This window comes from Oncorhynchus mykiss, chromosome 9, assembly GCF_057628025.1.
Source record: "Oncorhynchus mykiss isolate SJ-2025 chromosome 9, ASM5762802v1, whole genome shotgun sequence".
In the NCBI taxonomy this organism is placed as follows: domain Eukaryota; kingdom Metazoa; phylum Chordata; class Actinopteri; order Salmoniformes; family Salmonidae; genus Oncorhynchus; species Oncorhynchus mykiss.
The window spans coordinates 70,599,107-70,620,327 of NC_143030.1; the positions used below are offsets into that span (position 1 = coordinate 70,599,107).

At 42.9% G+C, this 21,221-nt stretch overlaps 1 protein-coding gene across 2 annotated transcripts in view; it reads right to left on the reverse strand.

The window, feature by feature from the left end:
* LOC110531238 (extended synaptotagmin-1) overlaps nt 1-19,227 on the reverse strand; it is a 40,732-nt gene extending 21,505 nt beyond the window's left edge. Inside the window, exons 1-11 of one of the 2 annotated variants that reach the window (XR_016483408.1) lie at nt 18,433-19,203; nt 13,704-13,745; nt 6,927-7,061; nt 6,015-6,088; nt 5,800-5,872; nt 5,366-5,455; nt 5,173-5,228; nt 4,591-4,711; nt 4,237-4,413; nt 2,979-3,061; nt 1,970-2,018 (exon numbers count right to left, since the gene is read on the reverse strand). Coding sequence is in view for 1 of the 2 variants with exons in the window: in XM_036988711.2 (XP_036844606.2) it covers nt 1,970-2,018; nt 2,979-3,061; nt 4,237-4,413; nt 4,591-4,711; nt 5,173-5,228; nt 5,366-5,455; nt 5,800-5,872; nt 6,015-6,088; nt 6,927-7,061; nt 13,704-13,745; nt 18,433-18,774 (1,242 nt within the window). In the remaining variant the exon portion in view is untranslated. Of the gene's footprint in view, nt 1-1,969; nt 2,019-2,978; nt 3,062-4,236; nt 4,414-4,590; nt 4,712-5,172; nt 5,229-5,365; nt 5,456-5,799; nt 5,873-6,014; nt 6,089-6,926; nt 7,062-13,703; nt 13,746-18,432 lie in introns of both variants that reach the window. The other variant, XM_036988711.2, reaches the window with a different exon arrangement.
* Between the last annotated feature and the right edge of the window lie 1,994 nt (nt 19,228-21,221).

Consider the following 21,221-nt stretch of genomic DNA (forward strand, 5'->3'; position numbering starts at 1 on the left):
GAGATACAGAAAACAGCTGGTAAATGTTAAAATGCTCATTGACCAAAAGCTGCTTCCAAATATTGGAAGTAGATCACCATTTATTGAATCTATTGGAATGTCAGACTCACTTTAGGTACATAAGGTGAAGAGCATTTGGAAAGTATTCAGAACCCTTGACTTTTTCCACATTTTGTTACATTACAGCTTTATTCAAAAATGTATTTAAAAAAATTCCCCTCATCAATCTACACACAATACCCCATAATGACATCTCAATACCCCCATAATGACATCACAATACCCCATAATGACATCACAATACCCCATAATGACATCACAATACCCCATAATGACATCACAATACCCCATAATGACATCACAATACCCCATAATGACATCACAATACCCCATAATGACATCTCAATACCCCCATAATGACATCACAATACCCCATAATGACATCACAATACCCCATAATGACATCACAATACCCCATAATGACATCACAATACCCCATAATGACAAAAAAACAGGTTGGTAGAAATTTTTGCAAATGGAAAAATAAAAAATGTAAATATTACATTTACATAAGGATTCAGACCCTTTACACAGGACTTTGTTGAAGCACCAGCGATTAAAGTCTTGCGTCATCTTGGGTATGGCGCTATAAGTTTGGCACACCTCTATTTGGGGAGTTTCTCCCATTCTTCTCTGCAGATCGTCTCAAGCTCTGTCAGGTTGGATGGGGAGCGTCGCTGCACAGCTATTTTCAGGTCTCTCCAGGATCTCTCTGTACTTTGCTCCGTTCATCTTTCTCTCGATCCGGACTAGTCTCCCTGTCCCTGCCCCTGAAAAACTTCCCCACAGCATGATGCTGCCACCACCATGCTTCACTGTAGGGATTTTGCCATGTTTCCTCCAGACATGATGATTGGCATTCAGGCCAAAGAGTTCAATCTTAGTTTCATCAGACTAGAGAATATTGTTTCTCATGGTCTGAGATTCCTTTAGGTGCCTTTTGGCAAACTTCAAGCAGGCTCTCATGTGCCTCATGTGCTCTCATGTGCCACTGAAGAGTGGCTTCCGTCTGGCCACTCTACCATAAAGGCCTGATTGATGGAGTGCTGCAGATATGGTTGTCCTTCTGGAAGGTTCTCCCATCTCCACAGAGGAACTCTGAAGCTGTCAGTGACCGTCGGGTTCTAGGTCATCTCCCTGACCAATGCCCTTCTCCCCCGATTACTCAGTTTGGTCGGGCGGCCAGCTCTAGGAAGAGTCTGGTGGTTCCAAACTTCTTCCATTTAATAATGATGAAGGCCACTGTTCTTGGGGACCTTCAATGCTGCAGAAATGTTTTGGTACCCTTCCCCAGATCTGTGCCTCGACACAATCCTGTCTCGGAGCTCTACGGACAATCCTTTCGTCCTCATGACTGGGTTTTTGCTCTGACATACACTGTCAACTGTGGGACCTTATATAGACAGGTGTGTGCCTTTCCAAATCATGTCCAATCAATTTAATTTACCACAGATGGACTCCAATCAAGTTGTAGAAACATCTCAAGGGACGGCTGGTAGCCTAGTGGGGCCAGTAACCGAAAGGTTGCTGAATTGAATCCCCGAGCTGACAAGGTGACGTGGATATCGACGTGGATATCGATTACGGCAGCCCCCGCACCTCTCTGATTCAGAGGGTTAAATGCGGAAGACACATTTCAGTTGAATGCATTCAGTTGTACAACTGACTAGGTCTCCCCTTTCCCAATGGAAACAGGATGCACCTGAGCTCAACTTCGTGTCTCATAGCAAAGGTCTGAATAGTTATGTAAATAAGGTATTTCTGTTTTAATTTTGATGAAATTATAAAATGTCATAAATGTATGATTTAATCAATTTCAGAATAAGGCTGTAATGTAACAAAATGTGGAAAAGGGGTCTGAATACTTGACGAATGCACTGTATGTGTTGAAGGAGCACTTGTAACTCACCTCATCTACAACTCTGGCCTTGTGTACGACATCTAGATCCATTTTGACCCTGAGAGAGAGAGAGAGAGAGAGAGAGACAGAGAGAGACATATATATATATAGAGAGAGAGAGAGACAGAGACATAGAAAGAGAGAGAGAGAGAGAGAGAGAGAGAGAGAGAGAGAGAGAGCGAGAGAGAGAGACATAGAAAGAGAGAGAGAGAGAGAGAGAGAGACATATATATATATATATATATAGAGAGAGAGAGAGAGAGAGAGAGAGGGAGGGAGGAAGAAGGAACATGTAAACTGTACATTACAACATACAGTGTTAAACAGTAAATTTGTAACAGCGAATGGAATGGCCAACACAGGGAGTGCATCCCAAATGGAGCTTATTCCCTATATAGTGCACTACTTTTGACCAGAGTAGGGCATGAGAATCTGGTCTAAAGTTGTGTACTACATAGGGCAGTGCTTCCCTGTCCTGGGGACTCAAAGGGGTGGACATTAGAGTTGTTGCCCTCGCACCTCATACACCTGATTGAGATCATCAAATGTATGCCTGATGACTTGATTCGTGTAATGAAGTGTGTTAGTACTAGGTCAAAACCAGTGTGCCCTCCTTTGAGTCCACAGGACACTGCCCCATGTACTGCACTAATCTTTACTAGAACCAGTCCAAGGTATTAAACTAAATAAGGAATGGGGTGCCATTACAGACACAGCCAGGGAGAGAGTTGGGCATTACAGACACAGCCAGGGAGAGAGTTGGGCATTACAGACACAGCCAGGGAGAGAGTTGAGCATTACAGACACAGCCAGGGAGAGAGTTGAGCATTACAGACACAGCCAGGGAGAGAGTTGGGCATTACAGACACAGCCAGGGAGAGAGTTGGGCATTACAGACACAGCCAGGGAGTGAGTTGGGCATTACAGACACAGCCAGGGAGGGAGTTGGGCATTACAGACACAGCCAGGGAGGGAGTTGGGCGCTACAGACACAGCCAGGGAGTGAGTTGGGCGCTACCTGCCCAGGAAGTCATCCTGGTTCTGGTCTTTATCAAACACCTCCACCTCCAACTCCTGACCAGGCACTTCATGGACAATCACCTGACACACATATAGAAACAAACACATGTAATCACAATCACAGACATCAGTAACACAGACATCCAAATAGAGTCAATGGCAACAGCCCTAAAGCCCATACTCTAAGACAAACTCTAAGCCTTGTGCAAGACTGTTCTTGTCCCCATGACACAGCAGAGTAGCCAACACTGATGCTTGGTCAATTCAGCACATCTCACTCATCTCTCTACAAACCCACAGTTTCCCCTTTGTCTGCAGAAGCAGAACACGCTGGCTGAGGAACAGCTGGTCGGTCATAATGTGTTGCAGTATACGTCCTGCCGTAACAATATGCTGCACCTGAAAAGGAATCCTATTCCTTAAATAATCCATTTATTTTTGCCAGGGCCCATAGTGCACTAAATAGGAGATAGGGTGCCATTTGGGACACACATATGCTGATCTGCTCCCATCGCTGTAAATATTTATATATAGTTCACTAAAGTGGTATATCTGCAATATGCAGGCCCTCGTTTTGTGGGAATTTGCTGAGAGAAGCAAGTAAAACAAACCAAGCTGTTTAACTCCAAGAGTAAGAACACTGAGACATGCCTTTCTCTCTCTCTAACTCTCACCTCAAACATCTCTCTCTAACTCCCTCTCTCACCTCAAACATCTCTGTCAAACACCTCTCTCCCTCTTTCTCTGTCTGTCGCTCTCATCTCTGTCTCTCTCTCTCTCTCTAACTCTCACCTCAAACATCTCTGTCAAACACCTCTCTCCCTCTTTCTCTGTCTCTGTCGCTCTCATCTGTCTCTCTCTCTCGCTCACCTCGCTCTCTCCGTCTCTCTCTCTAACTCTCACCTCAAACATCTCTCTCTAACTCCCTCTCTCACCTCAAACATCTCTGTCAAACACCTCTCTCCCTCTTTCTCTGTCTGTCGCTCTCATCTCTGTATCTCTCTCTCGCTCACCTCGCTCTCTCCGTCGCTCTCCATCTCTCGCTCACCTCGCTTACTCCGTCTCTCACTCCATCTCACTCCGTCTCTCTCTCTCTCTCTGTCTCTCTCCGTCTCTCCCTCTCGCTCACCTCGCTCTCTCCGTCTCTCTCTCTCTCTCTCTCTCTCGCTCACCTCGCTCTCTCTCTCTCCATCTCTCGCTCACCTCGCGTACTCCGTCTCTCACTCCGTCTCACTCCGTCTCACTCTGTCTCTCACCTCAAACATCTCTCTCCACTGTGGGTTGAGGTTGCTGTCCACGGTGTGTGATGTGAAGGTCTGTGTGCCCACACGCAGCACAGCGTACGGGTCAGACTTCCCGTCTATTATCCCCTTAATGACCGTGTCCTTGGCTGTCAGCTCCTCAGCTTCCAACAGGTGGATACGCACCACTCCCTGACAGACATACAGAGAGGCATGAGTAATACAGTCTACAGTAGGAACACTTTGCTGTCCACGGTTTCTGGACAATTTGTAGCTAAGCGTTTTTCTCTTATGTTTGGTAAATGCTTCAGTCAGCCAGTGAGTCAGTGACTCTCCAGGACAGGTGATTTAGAATGTGAGTAAGGTTACCCGTGGGAGAGGGGAGCGGAGCTGCGCAACGTGCAGGTCGGCCACCAGGGGGATAGTGAGGCGATTGGGGAGGACCAGGTATGAGGATATGGCATCCATTATCATAGTGTCCGACATGGCACTGTAAATGAATGCAGGGTGTCGTTGGGATGGGACAAAGAGGTGGGAAACAAACACATAGACAAAGACTCCATTCTACTGCTGACAGGAACATGCATTCAACTCATAAACAACGAGGCAACCCCATTGAGTTAGGATGTGGCTGAGGCAGAAGACATTTTCCTGGAAATAATTTTAAGCAAAATGTGATTTCTAAGTTGAATACAACTAAATAGGAACATATTGACAGGAATATTTGATGTATGATGTTAGCAACTAAACACTGCACTGACAATTATTTAATTGTATTATCCGACAACTAGATGCCTAGATGCGTGTCTTATCTACACACGTGAGCAAGGACAACGCCTTGCTAAGTTAGTATTACTTCAGGGTGATGAGCTCACATATACAGAACTAACAGCATAACAGGTACTATATAAGTACTCCTTTGAGAAAGACAATAGGAGCCCTCTTACTCACTTGAGTCCAGGGATATCCAGCATGTTGGTCAGCCCCGTCCAGTTGATGTCCAGCTTCTGTGAGAGAGGAGAAATGTCAACGACAATGAAAAGGCAGCATCAAGTTAATTAACTAATTCATGGAATAGATGGATGGATGGATGGATGGATGACTAACAAACAAAGGAATGAAGTGGCTGGTAGCAGAGACTCACAGGTCTGCGGATGAAGAACATGGTGATGGCTCCCACCAGAGGCACATCCCCAATCAGGGGCTCCAGGATCACCCTTAACTTCCCATGTAGCTACAGAGAGAGAGAAGGGAGGGAGAAAGAGGGGAGGAGATAGAGTTAATGAGAGAGATAATAAGAGAGAGGGGGAGAAGGAGAGGGGAAAGAGAGAGAGAGAAGAGAGGGGGGAGAAGAAGGGGGAAAGAGAGAGAGATAATGAAAGAGAGGGAGAAGGAGGGGGGAAGAGAGAGATAATAAAAGAAAGGGGGAGAAGGAGGGGGGAAGAGAGAGAAATAATAAGAGAGAGGGGGAGAAGGAGAAATAAAAGCAAGCATATAATGTTAGCTTTGGAGAAGAATTTGGGGCCATTTTTCTCATACACTCCCACTCCCCAGCCATACTGTTATTTATATCTTTACCTGTATTCCCTTCACTCCTGCTTTGCAAAAGTACTTTTTGATTTCCACATTGATCTCCACATCACCTGCATAGCTGCACAGAAGAGAGAGGGGAGGAAGAGGAAACAGGAAGCTGATTTAACTGTCATACTGCTACTATAGATGTTGGATGTGCTCTGCATCACAGAGGCATTGAAGACAGGCGTGCAGTATGGGGTGCTGCGGCGGCTGTGTACCTAATGTATAGGTCCAGTAAGACCTGCCGCTTATCGTGCTCCGTGTGAGCCTTCACTCCCACCACCTTCATGGCCTAAGACAAAAAAACATATTATGGTATTATTATGTGTATAGAAAGCATATAGAATAACACAGATCATGTTCACGGCAAACTGTTCTGCATAAGGTCACCTCGCCTACAGGCTATTAGGGAGGGGTCTGCTGTTAATAACAAGTCATTCATCTGTGTGCAATTGTTCTGTATGGTTATTAGTGTTAGAATGAACCTGTCCATCTTCATGAGTATAACGACAGGGCATACCAGAGCCACATATTTATTTACATTTCTATAAATGGCTACTACAAATTTCTATAAATGGCTTTCTATAAATGGCTGCTACTACTATACAGTAATGACATGATGTTATACAGGCTAGGGCTCTAGTTAGTACCCTGGGTCCTACTATACAGTAATGACATGATGTTATACAGGCTAGGGCTCTAGTTAGTACCCTGGGTCCTTCTATACAGTAATGACATGATGTTATACAGGCCAGGGCTCTAGTTAGTACCCTGGGTCCTACTATACAGTAATGACATGATGTTATACAGGCCATGGCTCTAGTTAGTACTCTGGGTCCTACTATACAATAATGACATGATGGTATACAGGCCAGGGCTCTAGTTAGTACCCTGGGTCCTACTATACAGTAATGGCATGATGTTATACAGGCCAGGGCTCTAGTTAGTACCCTGGGTCCTACTATACAGTAATGACATGATGTTATACAGGCCAGGGCTCTAGTTAGTACCCTGGGTCCTACTATACAGTAATGACATGATGTTATACAGGCCAGGGCTCTTGTTAGTACCCTGGGTCCTACTATACAGTAATGACATGATGTTATACAGGCCAGGGCTCTAGTTAGTACCTTCTCCCCAAGGTTGACTGTGGTGAAGCTGAGGCTCTGCAGGTGGGTGTTGGATGCACGTATGGCTGGAGTAATGGTCTCGACCAGCAACTTCTCCAGATACTGACCCACGAATGGCCACGCCTGCTGCAGGATCTGCAGGACACAGAGGGGGAGCGAGAGACCGAGAGACCGAGAGAGAGACAGAGAGAGGCACAGAGAGATAGAGAGAAGTAGTTATGATTTTCACTGTGTATTTACAACCTACTAAATATACATCAGATCATGTCATCATCTGGTTCAAGGACATTCAAGGACATTTTTCAAGGACTGCAGCGCTTGTAGACAAAACACTGTGCTGGGCGATGTCCTTGAATATTCAATGTAAAATGTATCTAACATAAGTGATCTGAAATAGGCTGCTTGGCAAATGGCATTAGGTCATATGCTAAGGCAAAATTATTTCATATTTATGGTGTATAATCACATTTGAAGATGTGGTCCTACTGAAAGAATTGGGCTACTCAAGACACATGTAATAGGTTCTATAAAACAGCACATGCCTGTGTAATAACTGACTACTGTATTGCACAACCAAAACCCTCAAACACTTATAACTGACTACATCTGCTAACGCAGCAAGAGGACCTGACGGTGGAACATGTGGCAACCTTAGAGCAGGATCTCTCCTCCCCTGATCACATAGCCACCTACACTACAGGAAACCACAAACACATATCTGGTCGAGATACTCTTCTCATGACAGAAACACAAGCCTGAAAGGCCAGCTCTGACAAGAGAGAAACAAAGGACAGACTGTCACTACTAGCTAGTTACAGCAATTAATAATTCAGTAGATTTTAGACCTATAATCATTTAGACTTATAGTCATTTCCTACTATTAGACATGTCAACAAATACAGTACTGTGCAAATGTTTTAGGCAGGGTGGTCACACCAAATATTGATTTGATGTAGATTTTTCTTCTGTTCACTCACTTTGCATTTTGTTAATTGATAAATATAAACTATTAACATGTCTATTTTTTTTTATTTTACAGCATTTTTTCACGCCTGCCTAAAACTTCTGCACAGTACTGTATATGCACATAGATAGTGCGTTCTTGGTTTTTCAATGACTTTTAAATGACTACATTTATCAGCTGTAGGCTAAATTTGATGGATAATGTGTGTATGTCAGCGCTGTTTGTCATATTCTTCAATCACACTGCCATGCAGTTGTTTACACATCGAATAAAGTGCAAGGTCCGTCCAATCAAAGCTTGTCATCACTTTAAAAGGTGCTATTTTCTGAATCAGTCTGTGAGGTTTAAGGCTGATAGTACTTCTCATCTCTCTGCCCAGCCATTCCCATAACCCCTGACCTTCCCCTCGACCCTGTCTGCTTGTCTGGGGCTGGTCATGGTTGCGTACCAAATGGCACCCTACTCCCTATACAGGGCACTACTTTTGACCAGAGCCCTATAAGCCCTGGTCAAAAGTAGTGCACTAAATAAGAAATGGGGTGCCATTTGGGGAAACAGGCACGAGGATTGTGATATGATATTACGTGCTAGCTCACTAATCCCGGATGGAATCCAGGAAATCCTGTGCACTGCCAAGAGATACTCCATATGCAGACTGTCTGTCAATGAAAGACTACGCACTGAAAAACTGTTGACAAATCATTATTGAATAACATTTGGGCTGTGTCATCTTAATGAAGTTAGATGGGGAAACAGACCAGGGTCTGTTGTTGTTGCAGCCAGCCAGACAGAACCAGCCAGACAGACAGAGCCAGCCAGCCTGAGTATTGAGGCTGGATAGCCTACGCATGCAGTCAGAGCACGTGATGGGTGGCAGGCAGGCAGAGAGCCTTGAGGAGAAGCAGCCGGGTTGGTTCTTGTGAATGATGAGCCCTTTAGATCCCTCCTCCTACAATCTGTGCTTTGATTAACTGCCTTGTTCAGGGGCAGAACGACAGATTTTCACCTTGTCAGCTCGGGGGATCCAATCTTGCAACCTTACATTTCACTTACAGGAATGCAGTAAGCCAAGGTAAGTTGCTAGCTAGCATTAAACTTATCTTGTAAAAAACAATCAATCATAATCACTAGTTAACTACACATGGTTGATGATATCACTAGATATTATCTAGCGTGTCCTGTGTTGCATATAATCTGACTGGGCATACAAGTATCTAAGTATCTGACTGAGCGGTGGTAGGCAGAAGCAGACGCGTAAACATTCATTCAAACAGCACTTTGGTGCGTTTTGCCAGCAGCTCTTCGTTGTGCATCAAGCATTGCGCTGTTTATGACTTCAAGCCTATCAACTCCCGAGATGAGGCTTGTGTAACCGAAGTGAAATGGCTAGCTAGTTAGCGCGCGCTAATTGTCGTTGTGTTGCTGGTTCAAGCCCAGGGAGGAGCGAGGAAAGGGACGGAAGCTATACTGTTACACTGGCAAAACTAAAGTGCCTATAAGAACATCCAATAGTCAAAGGTTAATGAAATACAAATGGTATAGAGGGAAATAGTCCTATAATAACTACAACCTAAAACTTCTTACCTGGGAATATTGAAGACTCATGTTTAAAAGAACCACCAGCTTTCATATGTTCTCATGTTCTGAGCAAGGAACTTAAACGTTAGCTTTCTTACATTTCTTACATCTTACACTTCTTACATTTTTTCTCTCCATGTCCCTGGATTTCGACTGCTCTCTGGACATTCATGCCCGGATCTCACAGCTAGCTAGCTGCTATCCGTGTGACAATCGGCTTTCGTCGATTCCGGAGCAAGCATCGGTTGTTCCGGTGCAAGCCAGCTCCGTCAATCACTCCTGAGTTCCATCGTTCACTCCTGGGCTGCGGTCACCTATCCAGACCCGTTTTGCTGCCTACGCGGAGCCCCACCGGGCCTTCACAACTGGACTGCCAACGTTATCTACCTGAAGGAGATCCGGCTGGCTCCTCCGTCGTGACGTTACCTGAACGCCCATCTGCGGCCCGCTAACCGTTAGCTGTCTTACCGGCTGCTATCTGAATAGACAATCGGACAATTTATTTATTTTTATTATTATTATGTTTTCTTCTCGGGCCTCTATAACTATATCTATTGTTCTTATTTTTGTTGTTGTTGTGTGATTTGGATTAATCCCCTCTACCACGCGGAACCCCACTAATCTACTGACCGAACGCAAGAGGTGGCTAACAACAGACTCCATCCTATGCTAGCTTGCTACCGATGGCCTGGCTAGCTGTCTAAATCGCCGTGACCCTCAACCAACCTCTCCACTCACTGGACCCTTTAGATCACTCGACTAAGCATGCCTCTCCTTAATGTCAATATGTCTTGTCCATTGCTGTTCTGGTTAGTGTTTATTGGCTTATTTCACTGTAGAGCCTCTAGTCCTGCTCACTATACCTTATCCAACCTATTAGTTCCACCACCCACACATGCAATGACATCTCCTGGTTTCAATGATGTTTCTAGAGACAATATCTCTCTCTTCATCACTCAATACCTAGGTTTACCTCCACTGTATTCACATCCTACCTTACCTTTGTCTGTACATTATACCTTGATGCTATTTTATCGCCCCCAGAAACCTCCTTTTACTCTCTGTTCCAGACGTTCTAGACGACCAATTCTTATTGCTTTTAGCCGCACCCTTATTCTACTCCTCCTATGTTCCTCTGGCGATGTAGAGGTGAATCCAGGCCCTGCAGTGCCTAGCTCCACTCCTATTCCCCAGGCGCTCTCTTTTGACGACTTCTGTAACCGTAATAGCCTTGGTTTCATGCATGTTAACATTAGAAGCCTCCTCCCTAAGTTTGTTCTATTCACTGCTTTAGCACACTCTGCCAACCCGGATGTTCTAGCTGTGTCTGAATCCTGGCTTAGGAAGACCACCAAAAATTCAGACATTTTAATTCCAAACTACAACATTTTCAGACAAGATAGAACTGCCAAAGGGGGCGGTGTTGCAATCTACTGCAAAGATAGCCTGCAGAGTTCTGTCCTACTATCCAGGTCTGTACCCAAACAATTTGAACTTCTACTTTTAAAAATCCACCTCTCTAAAAACAAGTCTCTCACCGTTGCCGCCTGCTATAGACCCCCAGCTGTGCTCTGGACACCATATGTGAACTGATTGCCCCCCATCTATCTTCAGAGCTCGTGCTGCTAGGCGACCTAAACTGGAACATGCTTAACACCCCAGCCATCCTACAATCTAAACTTGATGCCCTCAATCTCACACAAATTATCAATGAACCTACCGGGTACCTCCCCAAAGCCTTAAACACGGGCACCCTCATAGATATCATCCTAACCAACTTCCCTTCTAAATACACCTCTGCTGTCTTCAACCAAGATCTCAGCGATCACTGCCTCATTGCCTGCATCCGTAATGGGTCAGCGGTCAAACGACCTCCTCTCATCACTGTAAAACGCTCCCTGAAACACTTCAGCGAGCAGGCCTTTCTAATCGACCTGGCCGGGGTATCCTGGAAGGATATTGACCTCATCCCGTCAGTAGAGGATGCCTGGATATTTTTTTTAAATGCCTCCCTAACCATCTTAAATAAACATGCCCCATTCAAGAAATTTAGAACCAGGAACAGATATAGCCCTTGGTTCTCCCCAGACCTGACTGCCCTTAACCAACACAAAAACATCCTATGGCGTTCTGCATTAGCATCGAACAGCCCCCGTGACATGCAGCTGTTCAGGGAAGCTAGAAACCATTATACACAGGCAGTTAGAAAAGCCAAGGCTAGCTTTTTCAAGCATAAATTTGGTTCTTGCAACACTAACTCAAAAAAGTTCTGGGACACTGTAAAGTCCATGGAGAATAAGAACACCTCCTCCCAGCTGCCCACTGCACTGAAGATAGGAAACACTGTCACCACTGATAAATCCACCATAATTGAGAATTTCAATAAGCATTTTTCTACGGCTGGCCATGCTTTCCACCTGGCTACTCCTACCCCTGTCAACAGCACTGCACCCCCAACAGCAACTCGCCCAAGCCTTCCCCATTTCTCCTTCTCCCAAATCCATTCAGCTGATGTTCTGAAAGAGCTGCAAAATCTGGACCCCTACAAATCAACCGGGCTAGACAATCTGGACCCTTTCTTTCTAAAATTATCTGCCAAAATTGTTGCCACCCCTATTACTAGCCTGTTCAACCTCTCTTTCGTGTCGTCTGAGATTCCCAAAGATTGGAAAGCAGCTGCGGTCATCCCCCTCTTCAAAGGGGGGGACACTCTTGACCCAAACTGCTACAGACCTATATCTATCCTACCATGCCTTTCTAAGGTCTTTGAAAGCCAAGTCAACAAACAGATTACCGACCATTTCGAATCTCACCATACCTTCTCTGCTATGCAATCTGGTTTCAGAGCTGGTCATGGGTGCACCTCAGCCACGCTCAAGGTCCTAAACGATATCTTAACCGCCATCGATAAGAAACATTACTGTGCAGCCGTAATTATTGATCCGGCCAAGGCTTTCGACTCAATCACCACATCCTCATCGGCAGACTCAACAGCCTTGGTTTCTCAAATGATTGCCTTGCCTGGTTCACCAACTACTTCTCTGATAGAGTTCAGTGTGTCAAATCGGAGGGTCTGTTGTCCGGACCTCTGGCAGTCTCTATGGGGGTGCCACAGGGTTCAATTATTGGACCGACTCTCTTCTCTGTATACATCAATGAGGTCGCTCTTGCTGCTGGTGAGTCTCTGATCCACCTCCACGCAGACGACACCATTCTGTATACTTCCGGCCCTTCTTTGGACACTGTGTTAACAACCCTCCAGGCAAGCTTCAATGCCATACAACTCTCCTTCCGTGGCCTCCAATTGCTCTTAAATACAAGTAAAACTAAATGCTCTTCAACCGATCGCTACCTGCACCTACCCGCCTGTCCAACATCACTACTCTGGACGGCTCTGAATACGTGGACAACTACAAATACTTAGGTGTCTGGTTAGACTGTAAACTCTCCTTCCAGACCCATATCAAACATCTCCAATCCAAAGTTAAATCTAGAATTGGCTTCCTATTTCGCAACAAAGCATCCTTCACTCATGCTGCCAAACATACCCTTGTAAAACTGACCATCCTACCAATCCTCGACTTTCTTCTCCAACACTTTGTTTTTGCATTATTTAAAACCAAATTGAACACGTTTCATTATTTATTTGAGGCTAAATTGATTTTATTGATGTATTATTTTAAGTTAAAATAAGTGTTCATTCAGTATTGTTGTAATTGTCATTATTTCATTATTATTTTTTAAATCGGCCGATTAATCGGTATTGACTTTTTTGGCCCTCCAATAATCGGTATCGGTGTTGAAAAATCAGAATTGGTCGACCTCTAGTGTGTGATGTGATCTGGTGGAAGTCTTACCCTCCCCCGACTCTTAATTATAACAGAGGATGATGGGTACTGATGGAGGAGGTGGAGCGCTCACAGAGGCAGGATGCACACACACACACACACAGCAACCCAGGGCAACGATGGACAAACAAACACAACTACCACATTCAGGCAGCACAAAGCTTCTCCATCGGCACACCAGCTCAGTGTGTGTGTTTGCGTGTATATATATACGTATATATATATATATATACGTATATATATATATATATATATATATACACGTATATATATATATATATATATATATATATATATATATACGTATATATATACACGCAAACACACATATATATATATATATATATATATATATATATATGTTTGTGTGTGTACTACATTACATACCTGATTCATCCACTCAACCTTCTCCACGTCAGGGAAGTTGACCTGTAGAGAAAGTGGGAAAAGTATTGGTTAGATTTGAACTTGTAACCGCCTTAAAGAAAATACATAGCAAAAGAGTATAACCTGGGTAGGAATGTAGGGAGGTTGTGAAATGGCAAAGGATCGACTCGAGACAGGGCCGTTCCACCTCAAAAAGAACCCGAAAGAGGTTTGACACCCACAATCTCATCTAAATCCTTTAGATATCAGAAATAGATAATATTAGCATCCTGAAATGTAATTTAATCTTTCAGAAGTCAACCTAATTGTTTGCACCCAAATTGCCCATTTTAATTTATAGGATTCATATAATATTTAATAAATACAGTACCTAACATCCGATTTGGACCAAACTTTTTTGGGTGCAATCAATTATCTTACTTTCTCCGAGATCAAATTATATTTAAACAAAATAATGCTTCTGAATGCTTATCTTATCTGTATCTAACTATAGAAATGATTTCTGAGATGGTGGGTGTCATGGCTTGCTGAAATGACATGGAATGACCCAACAGTAAAATTAAGATGTGTGTTTCTGGCCATTTTCCATGTTCCAAAACATAATGATGACACACCACAGCAGGCCCTCAATCTTTCCTCCAAACCCAAACCACAGTCATAAGACCTGCAGATCATAATCATGTGTGTGTGTGCGTGTGTGTGTGCCTGCAAAATAACCTGTGATTTGCTGTTGACAAAACTACAGAGATTGTGGTGACAATGTGAGTGTCCTGTGGGTGTTGAAGAATGTTGAAATTGTCCCATGATTAAGAAAGCAATTATCATATTTTCTCTCTTTCCTGATATGGTCCTCCTTGTTCCCCCTCTCCCTCTGATTGATGTCTATGAGTCACCAAGCTTCTGCCATCTAAAAGGTCAACAGTAGCACAACCATAGAACTAGGAATTAGAAAACAAATTTAATAGGATCTCTATGAGTACCACCCTCAATTTCTAAGGAACCTCCGAACTGAAACAGGAAATGGGGAGCGCACACACATAGAAATGCCGAAAATGACGGTGGCACGACAAAACCTCAGAGTGGAAACACTCTCTCTTGGTCCAAATAATTAAAGGAAAGGTTCAACCATTTTTGAATGTTACATTGTTTTTGTACATCTCTGAGTGATGTTCTATCGATTCCCTGGGTCATTTCATGTTCTCATGTGTATCTGAGTTATTGGTGTTCAAGCAGGCAGAAATCTGGCCGGTATGACGTAGCACCGTGATAATGTCTCTCTCACTACACTGGAAGTTTACACTGGAAGTTGATAGGCATATGACTTTTGGATCTTGAAAACGTCTATCATACATGTCAGATATCAATACTGGCCGATGTCATAACACGGGAGGATGTCTTCTCTTCAATGAACCATTGATCATATTTTTGAAATATTCCTACCTTGAGAAATGTTTAATTTAACGGAGGGTATTGCACATTTTTCCTATTTGTCCGCCTCTTTAGTCCAGGGTGCATTGCATGGTGCCGTTGTCAGAGATATTATAGAAATAAGATAGGAATTCAATGAATCAGGGAACATATAACGCCCCACCCAGAAGACTGTCGACCAATCACGTTCACGTTGTCATGCTGTTGTCATACGGTTGCTAAGCTAATAGTGACTCAGTCAGCATACATGCTTATTTTCCTCGAAGTACATCATGTCACGATTACAAAGCTATACAATACTACAGATAGCAGATACTACAGACACAGATAGCAAGTAAATTATCGCACATCTCAGAAAAGATTTGTAATATTGTATTTCTTGTTGACGAAATTGGTGCTAATGTTGGGTTTTTGAGCTATCCCCCAAAAGACTCCCATTCACTCTTTGAAGGAGAGCGCTCCTTGCCCCAGGATCGCCCATAATGCACCGCACGCACCATTGACGTAGCATGGGCAACGTTTCCCCATCTCCTCAAAAGTATATCTGCCGTTGCGAATGTTAGACTCCACTGTGAGGCACTTTGATCTGCAGGTTGAACATGGTGAGATTGTAGACTCCTAAATTGATAGTGCAGTCTTTTTTAGGGGATTTTACAGCTAATTCGCTGAGATTATTGTGTGTAGCTTTTTCTAGCTAGCTATCTACAGTTGAAGTCGGAAGTTTACATGCACTTAGGTTGGAGTCATTAAAACTTGTTTTTCAACCACTCCACAAATTTCTTGTTAACAAACTATAGTTTTGGCAAGTCGGTTAGGACATCTACTTTGTGCATGACACAATAAATGTTTTCAACAACTGTTTAGAGACAGATTATTTCACTGTATCACAATTCCAGTGGGTCAGAAGTTGACATACACTAAGTTGACTGTGCCTTTAAACAGCTTGGAAAATTCCAGAAAATGATGTCATGGCTTTAGAAGCTTCTGATAGGCTAATTGACATAATTTGAGTCAATTGGAGGTGTACCGGTGAATGTATTTCAAGGCTTACCTTCAAACTCAGTGCCTCTGTTTGACATCATGGGAAAATCAAAAGAAATCCGCCAAAATTGTAGAACTCCACAAGTCTGATTTATCCTCAATTTCAATTTCCAAATAACTGAAGGTACCACGTTCATCTGTACAAACAATAGTACGCAAGTATAAACACCATGGGACCACGCAGCCGTCATACTGCTCAGGAAGGAGACGCCTTCTGTCTCCTAGAAATTAACGTATTTTGGTGCGAAAAGTGCAAATCAATCCCAGAACAACAGCAAAGGACCCTGTGAAGATGCTGGAGGGAACAGGTACAAAAGTATCTATATGCACAGCAAAATTTGTCCTATATCGACATAACCTGAAAGGCCGCTTAGCAAGGAAGAAGCCACTGCTCCAAAACCGCCACAACTGCCATGGGGACAAAGATCATACTTTTTGGAGAAATGTCCTCTGGTCTGATGAAACAAAAACAGAACTGTTTGGCCATAATGACCATCGTTATGTTTGGAGGAAAAAGGGGGAGGCTTGCAAGCCGAAGAACACCATCCCAACCGTGAAGCATGGGGTGGCAGCATCATGTTGCGGGGGTGGCAGCATTATGTTGCGGGGGTGCTTTGCTACAGGAGGGACTGGTGCACTTCACAAAATAGATGGTATCATGAGGGAGGAAAATTATGTGGATATATTGAAGCAACGTCTCAAGACATCAGTCAGGAAGTTAAAGCTTGGTCGCAAAGGTGAAATAAAATTTCAAAAATGGGTCTTCCAAATGGACAATGACCCCTAGCATACTTCCAAAGTTGTGGTAAAATGGCTTAAGGACAACAAAGGAAAGGTATTGGAGTGGCCATCACAAAGCCCTGACCTTAATCCCATAGAAAATGTGTTGAAAATGTGTGGGCAGAACTGAAAAAGCGTGTGCGAGCAAGGAGGCCTACAAAACTGACTCGGTTACACCAGCTCTGTCAGGAGGAATGGGACAAAATTAATCCAACTTATTATGGGAAGCTTGTGGAAGGCTACGCGAAACATTTGACCCAAGTTATACAATTTAAAGGCAATGCTATCAAAGTGAGTGTATGTAAACTTCTGACCCACTGGGAATGTGATGAAAGAAATAAAAGCTGAAATAAATCATTCTCTCTACTATTATTCTGACATTTCACATTCTTAAAATAAAGTGGGGATCCTAACTGACCTAAAACAGGGAATTTTTACTGGGATTATATGTCAGGAATTGTAAAAAAATTGAGTTTAAATGTACAGTATTTGGCTAAGGTCTATGTAAACTTCTGACTTCAACTGTAGCTAGCTAGCCATCCAGCCCATAGAGAGAGCATTGCATTGTGGATTTTATAGTCGACTTGAGCTGTAACAGATTTCCACAACAATTTTCCATGTTGCTACCAACCTTATTATAACGCCAAAATGAAAAATGTGTTCACAACAAAGTGTTCTCAATTATTACTATTATTTTACACAGTATATTAAAGGAATGATTGGTTTTGGGTGGATTTTTCAAGGAACTTGGTCACTGTTAAGTTAACTGTGTGCTAATTTTAAATACAGTAACAACTCTGTGGTATTATATTTTAGCAGATGCACTTATCCAGAGAGACTTAAAATAGTGAGGGAAAGTTTTGACTCATTCTCCTCAGGCTCTGCATATTAAGAATGTCCAAATATAGCTAGGGCTGGATGGACTAGACTAAAGAATGTAGAAGAGGGGGGGGGGGGGGGGGTAGGAAATATACAGTGCATTCGGGAAAGTATTCAGACCCCTTGACTTGTTCCGCATTTTATTACATTACAGCCTTATACTGTATTAACAAAAGGTTGGTCAGTCATAGACTGGGATGTCGGTACACTGTGCAAATTATGAAATGGTATGAAAGAGAGAGAGATCGTGAACAAATAGGACATTGTGCTCATCCCCTTGCCATTATATCTGTCCTTATTGTCAACTGAGTTGTGTCACTGTGTTACTTTGGTCACTACAGACACATTTTTTGCTTCATTCATTTACATATTTATTTTGACAACATAAACAAACCTTTTTGGATGTGATGTAATGACATTGATGGATTTTAAGACTGACTTTTGTTCAAATAATGTATTTATTATTCCGCTGTATTTTATTTATTTGAAAAAATAATTTAAATATTATAGACGGTGGTTTTAATTACCAGCTCACAGACTAGTAGGCTGAAGAGTCCATAGAGAAAATATGAATACAATAATGATGTTTATTGTTACTTACCCATGGGGGTAATTCCTGTTTACTCATAAAAGCCCTCGCAGTGGTGTATGCTCTCTCATTCTCCAATACGAACATAGCTGACCGCAGACGCATTACTTTCTCGTTTCTGCTGTGTTTCCATCCGATGTAGACCATGAGACCGAATAGAACCAAGCTGATACTGAACCCGAAGTATCCGGCCAGATAAACTGGTAAAAGTGTAGCCAGGAACTTTCCAAAGGACCACAATACGGTTACAGCATGTTGCCCTGGAGGTTTGGGTGGCTGCATTTCTTCTGGCAATGCCGAGTCCGCAGCCCCCGAGCCTGTGCCCATACTCGGACTTCTATCCACAGATGGCATCGCAAAATCCTTATCCGTGGAGGCGCTACCTCTGCAGTTCCGCGTTCAGTGTCTTCTTGTTGTTTAATTAAATAACATTACACAAATAAATAAAACGACAACGGAATAAAGTTTAACTTGCGAACCATTGACAATGCCTTACACTATTGACACGAAATGATAATAAACAGTTTTGCTAGAAATGTTCAGCTAAAAATACATATTGAATAGGTAAACAGCGCCAGGGAAATAAACCGCTCTTCACGCGCGCACTGACAAACACTAGCGGGCAAGAAGCAAGTGGATTCCAATTTTTTGTCAGACTTGTAAGGGCGTGTTAACTAAGTGAAAGCCCTCCTTAAATCCATCAGATTTTTTTACCCTAAAATGTACTTGTTGCGAGAACATTTGACCGTACCATCCAGTCTAATATTTAGCAACCTCCACTGCAAGTACAAACTCATCATTCAGGGCAGGTGGGGCAGAAAAACTGCTTGCCTGTTTTGCATGTTATTTTGGCATTAATACTTGTCACATATCAGTTAGCAAACAATATATATATCATTGAGTTAATAAAGACGCACCCAAACATGGTCTATTTTTTGGTTTTCTTGAGTAAGGCAGCTCCAAAATGCAAGTGTTTCAACCTAGCTCAGTGCTTTCTGTGGTTGTGGGGCAAGCCAGCAGAAAATATGGAGTGTTGCGGCGTGATTGGCTCAGTGTTCTGTCACTCATGAGGACACTATTCACCTCCAAGTCTAAGGGTAGAGATCAAAATTTCAAGCCCCTTGGGTGCTGCCATAGAGTTACATTAGAAGTGCCCATCCAAGAAGGCTCAAGGTCATTGGCCACATATAAAATTACGTAAAATCCCTTTGTATCTACAGTAGCTTTGATTGGACTGATAATGTCAACTCCATACTTTCAAAATCTTAGCTACTTTCATCATCATGAATCAAGTTGACAATCTACTGGCAAATCCTTTTTAATCCTTGTCAGGTGAAGAGAAATAATGAAGAGAAATTAATAATAAAACGTATTGGTGTCATCGGCCATTGGCCATGAACATTACACAAGTTGGAAATCGCTAATTCAACAATGAGTGGTTTGGAAGGAATCAGTGGCTAACTGCAAGCATTGCAAAGCAATCGTTAGCCTGCTATTCAGTGGAGTGGCTGTGCAGTCCCAAGTCTAAGATGAAGGGTCTCTATTCCTAGTTTAAAATGATATACATTCAACATTGGCCATGCTGTCAATGAAGCATGATTTGTTCCGCGCTCAAAATAACTGTTAACTCAGAGCTGCAAATCTGACTTTAGTGAGTTCAAAACAACCGGGAACTCAGGAAAAACGAGCTAAGACTGGGAAAATACATTTTGAACAACTAGGAATTGTACATCGAGAACTTGGACCTCTTTCTAGAGCTACGACCTGAAGATCACTGATGTCATCACTATTTTTTTTAAATGTAGTCCTCAGTTATCTTGAAAGCACCATAAATCCAGAGAATGACAGACTTTGATGACAAAATTTGCCCACAAAGGACTGCCACTCCACCTTCCCTTTCAAGTGAGCACAGCACAACAAGGTGAGTCCAAAAAGGTATTGTATGCTGCTGCATAAAGGATGTAACATGCCAGGGAGATATGTATACTGTAGCTAAGAAAGTAATACTAAGTGTATGTTGTATAGTAAGCTGTTAGTAGCCCATGTGCCCTAATAATTTGATATATTTTCACCTCTTAATTTCACCTACTGTTCTGACTTGGTGGTAGATATATAGCCTGTTTTTGAGAAATGTAATTATTGAATATTCTAAGAGCTTTCATTGTCTGCATATATGCCCCCTTTATTTATCCTACGGTTCCGACTGGGTGTACAGGGAGAACACTGTAAAAACGGCTAATGTTCTGAATTCTGTCAAATGTACATTTCAAAAGTGCTGAACCAATACTTATATTGACTACGTCCGTCCTAGCTCGCTCATTAATGTCTTAATCGAAATTACGGATTGCCTCTTATCCACTTGTCATCCCCTTATGCCATAGTTAGTACATCTCAATTGTCAGTAGAAACCAAATTTGTTTAATAATCAAGTCAGCCATATCAGCTATGTGTTTTTAAAAGGCAGTAAATGAGGCTGAACAAACCGTTTCGCTGCCAGACAAGGCTCTGCTGAAAGCCAGGTGTAGCAGAGGTAAGGTGGGGTGGCAGGTAGCCTAGTGGTTAGAGCTTTGGGCGAGTAACTGAGAGGTTGTTAAATCAAATCTCTGACCTGACAAGGTTCAAATCTGTCATCTGCCCCTGAACAAGGCAGTTAACCAACCCACCGTTCCTAGGCCGTCATTGTAAAGAAGGATTTGTTCTTAACTTCCTTGCCTGGTTAAAGTTAAAAAGGTTTTGGGACAGCTTTGCGTGGGCACTGTTTGTCACCGTTATAGCGCAATGAATGCATTGTTTAGTGTTCT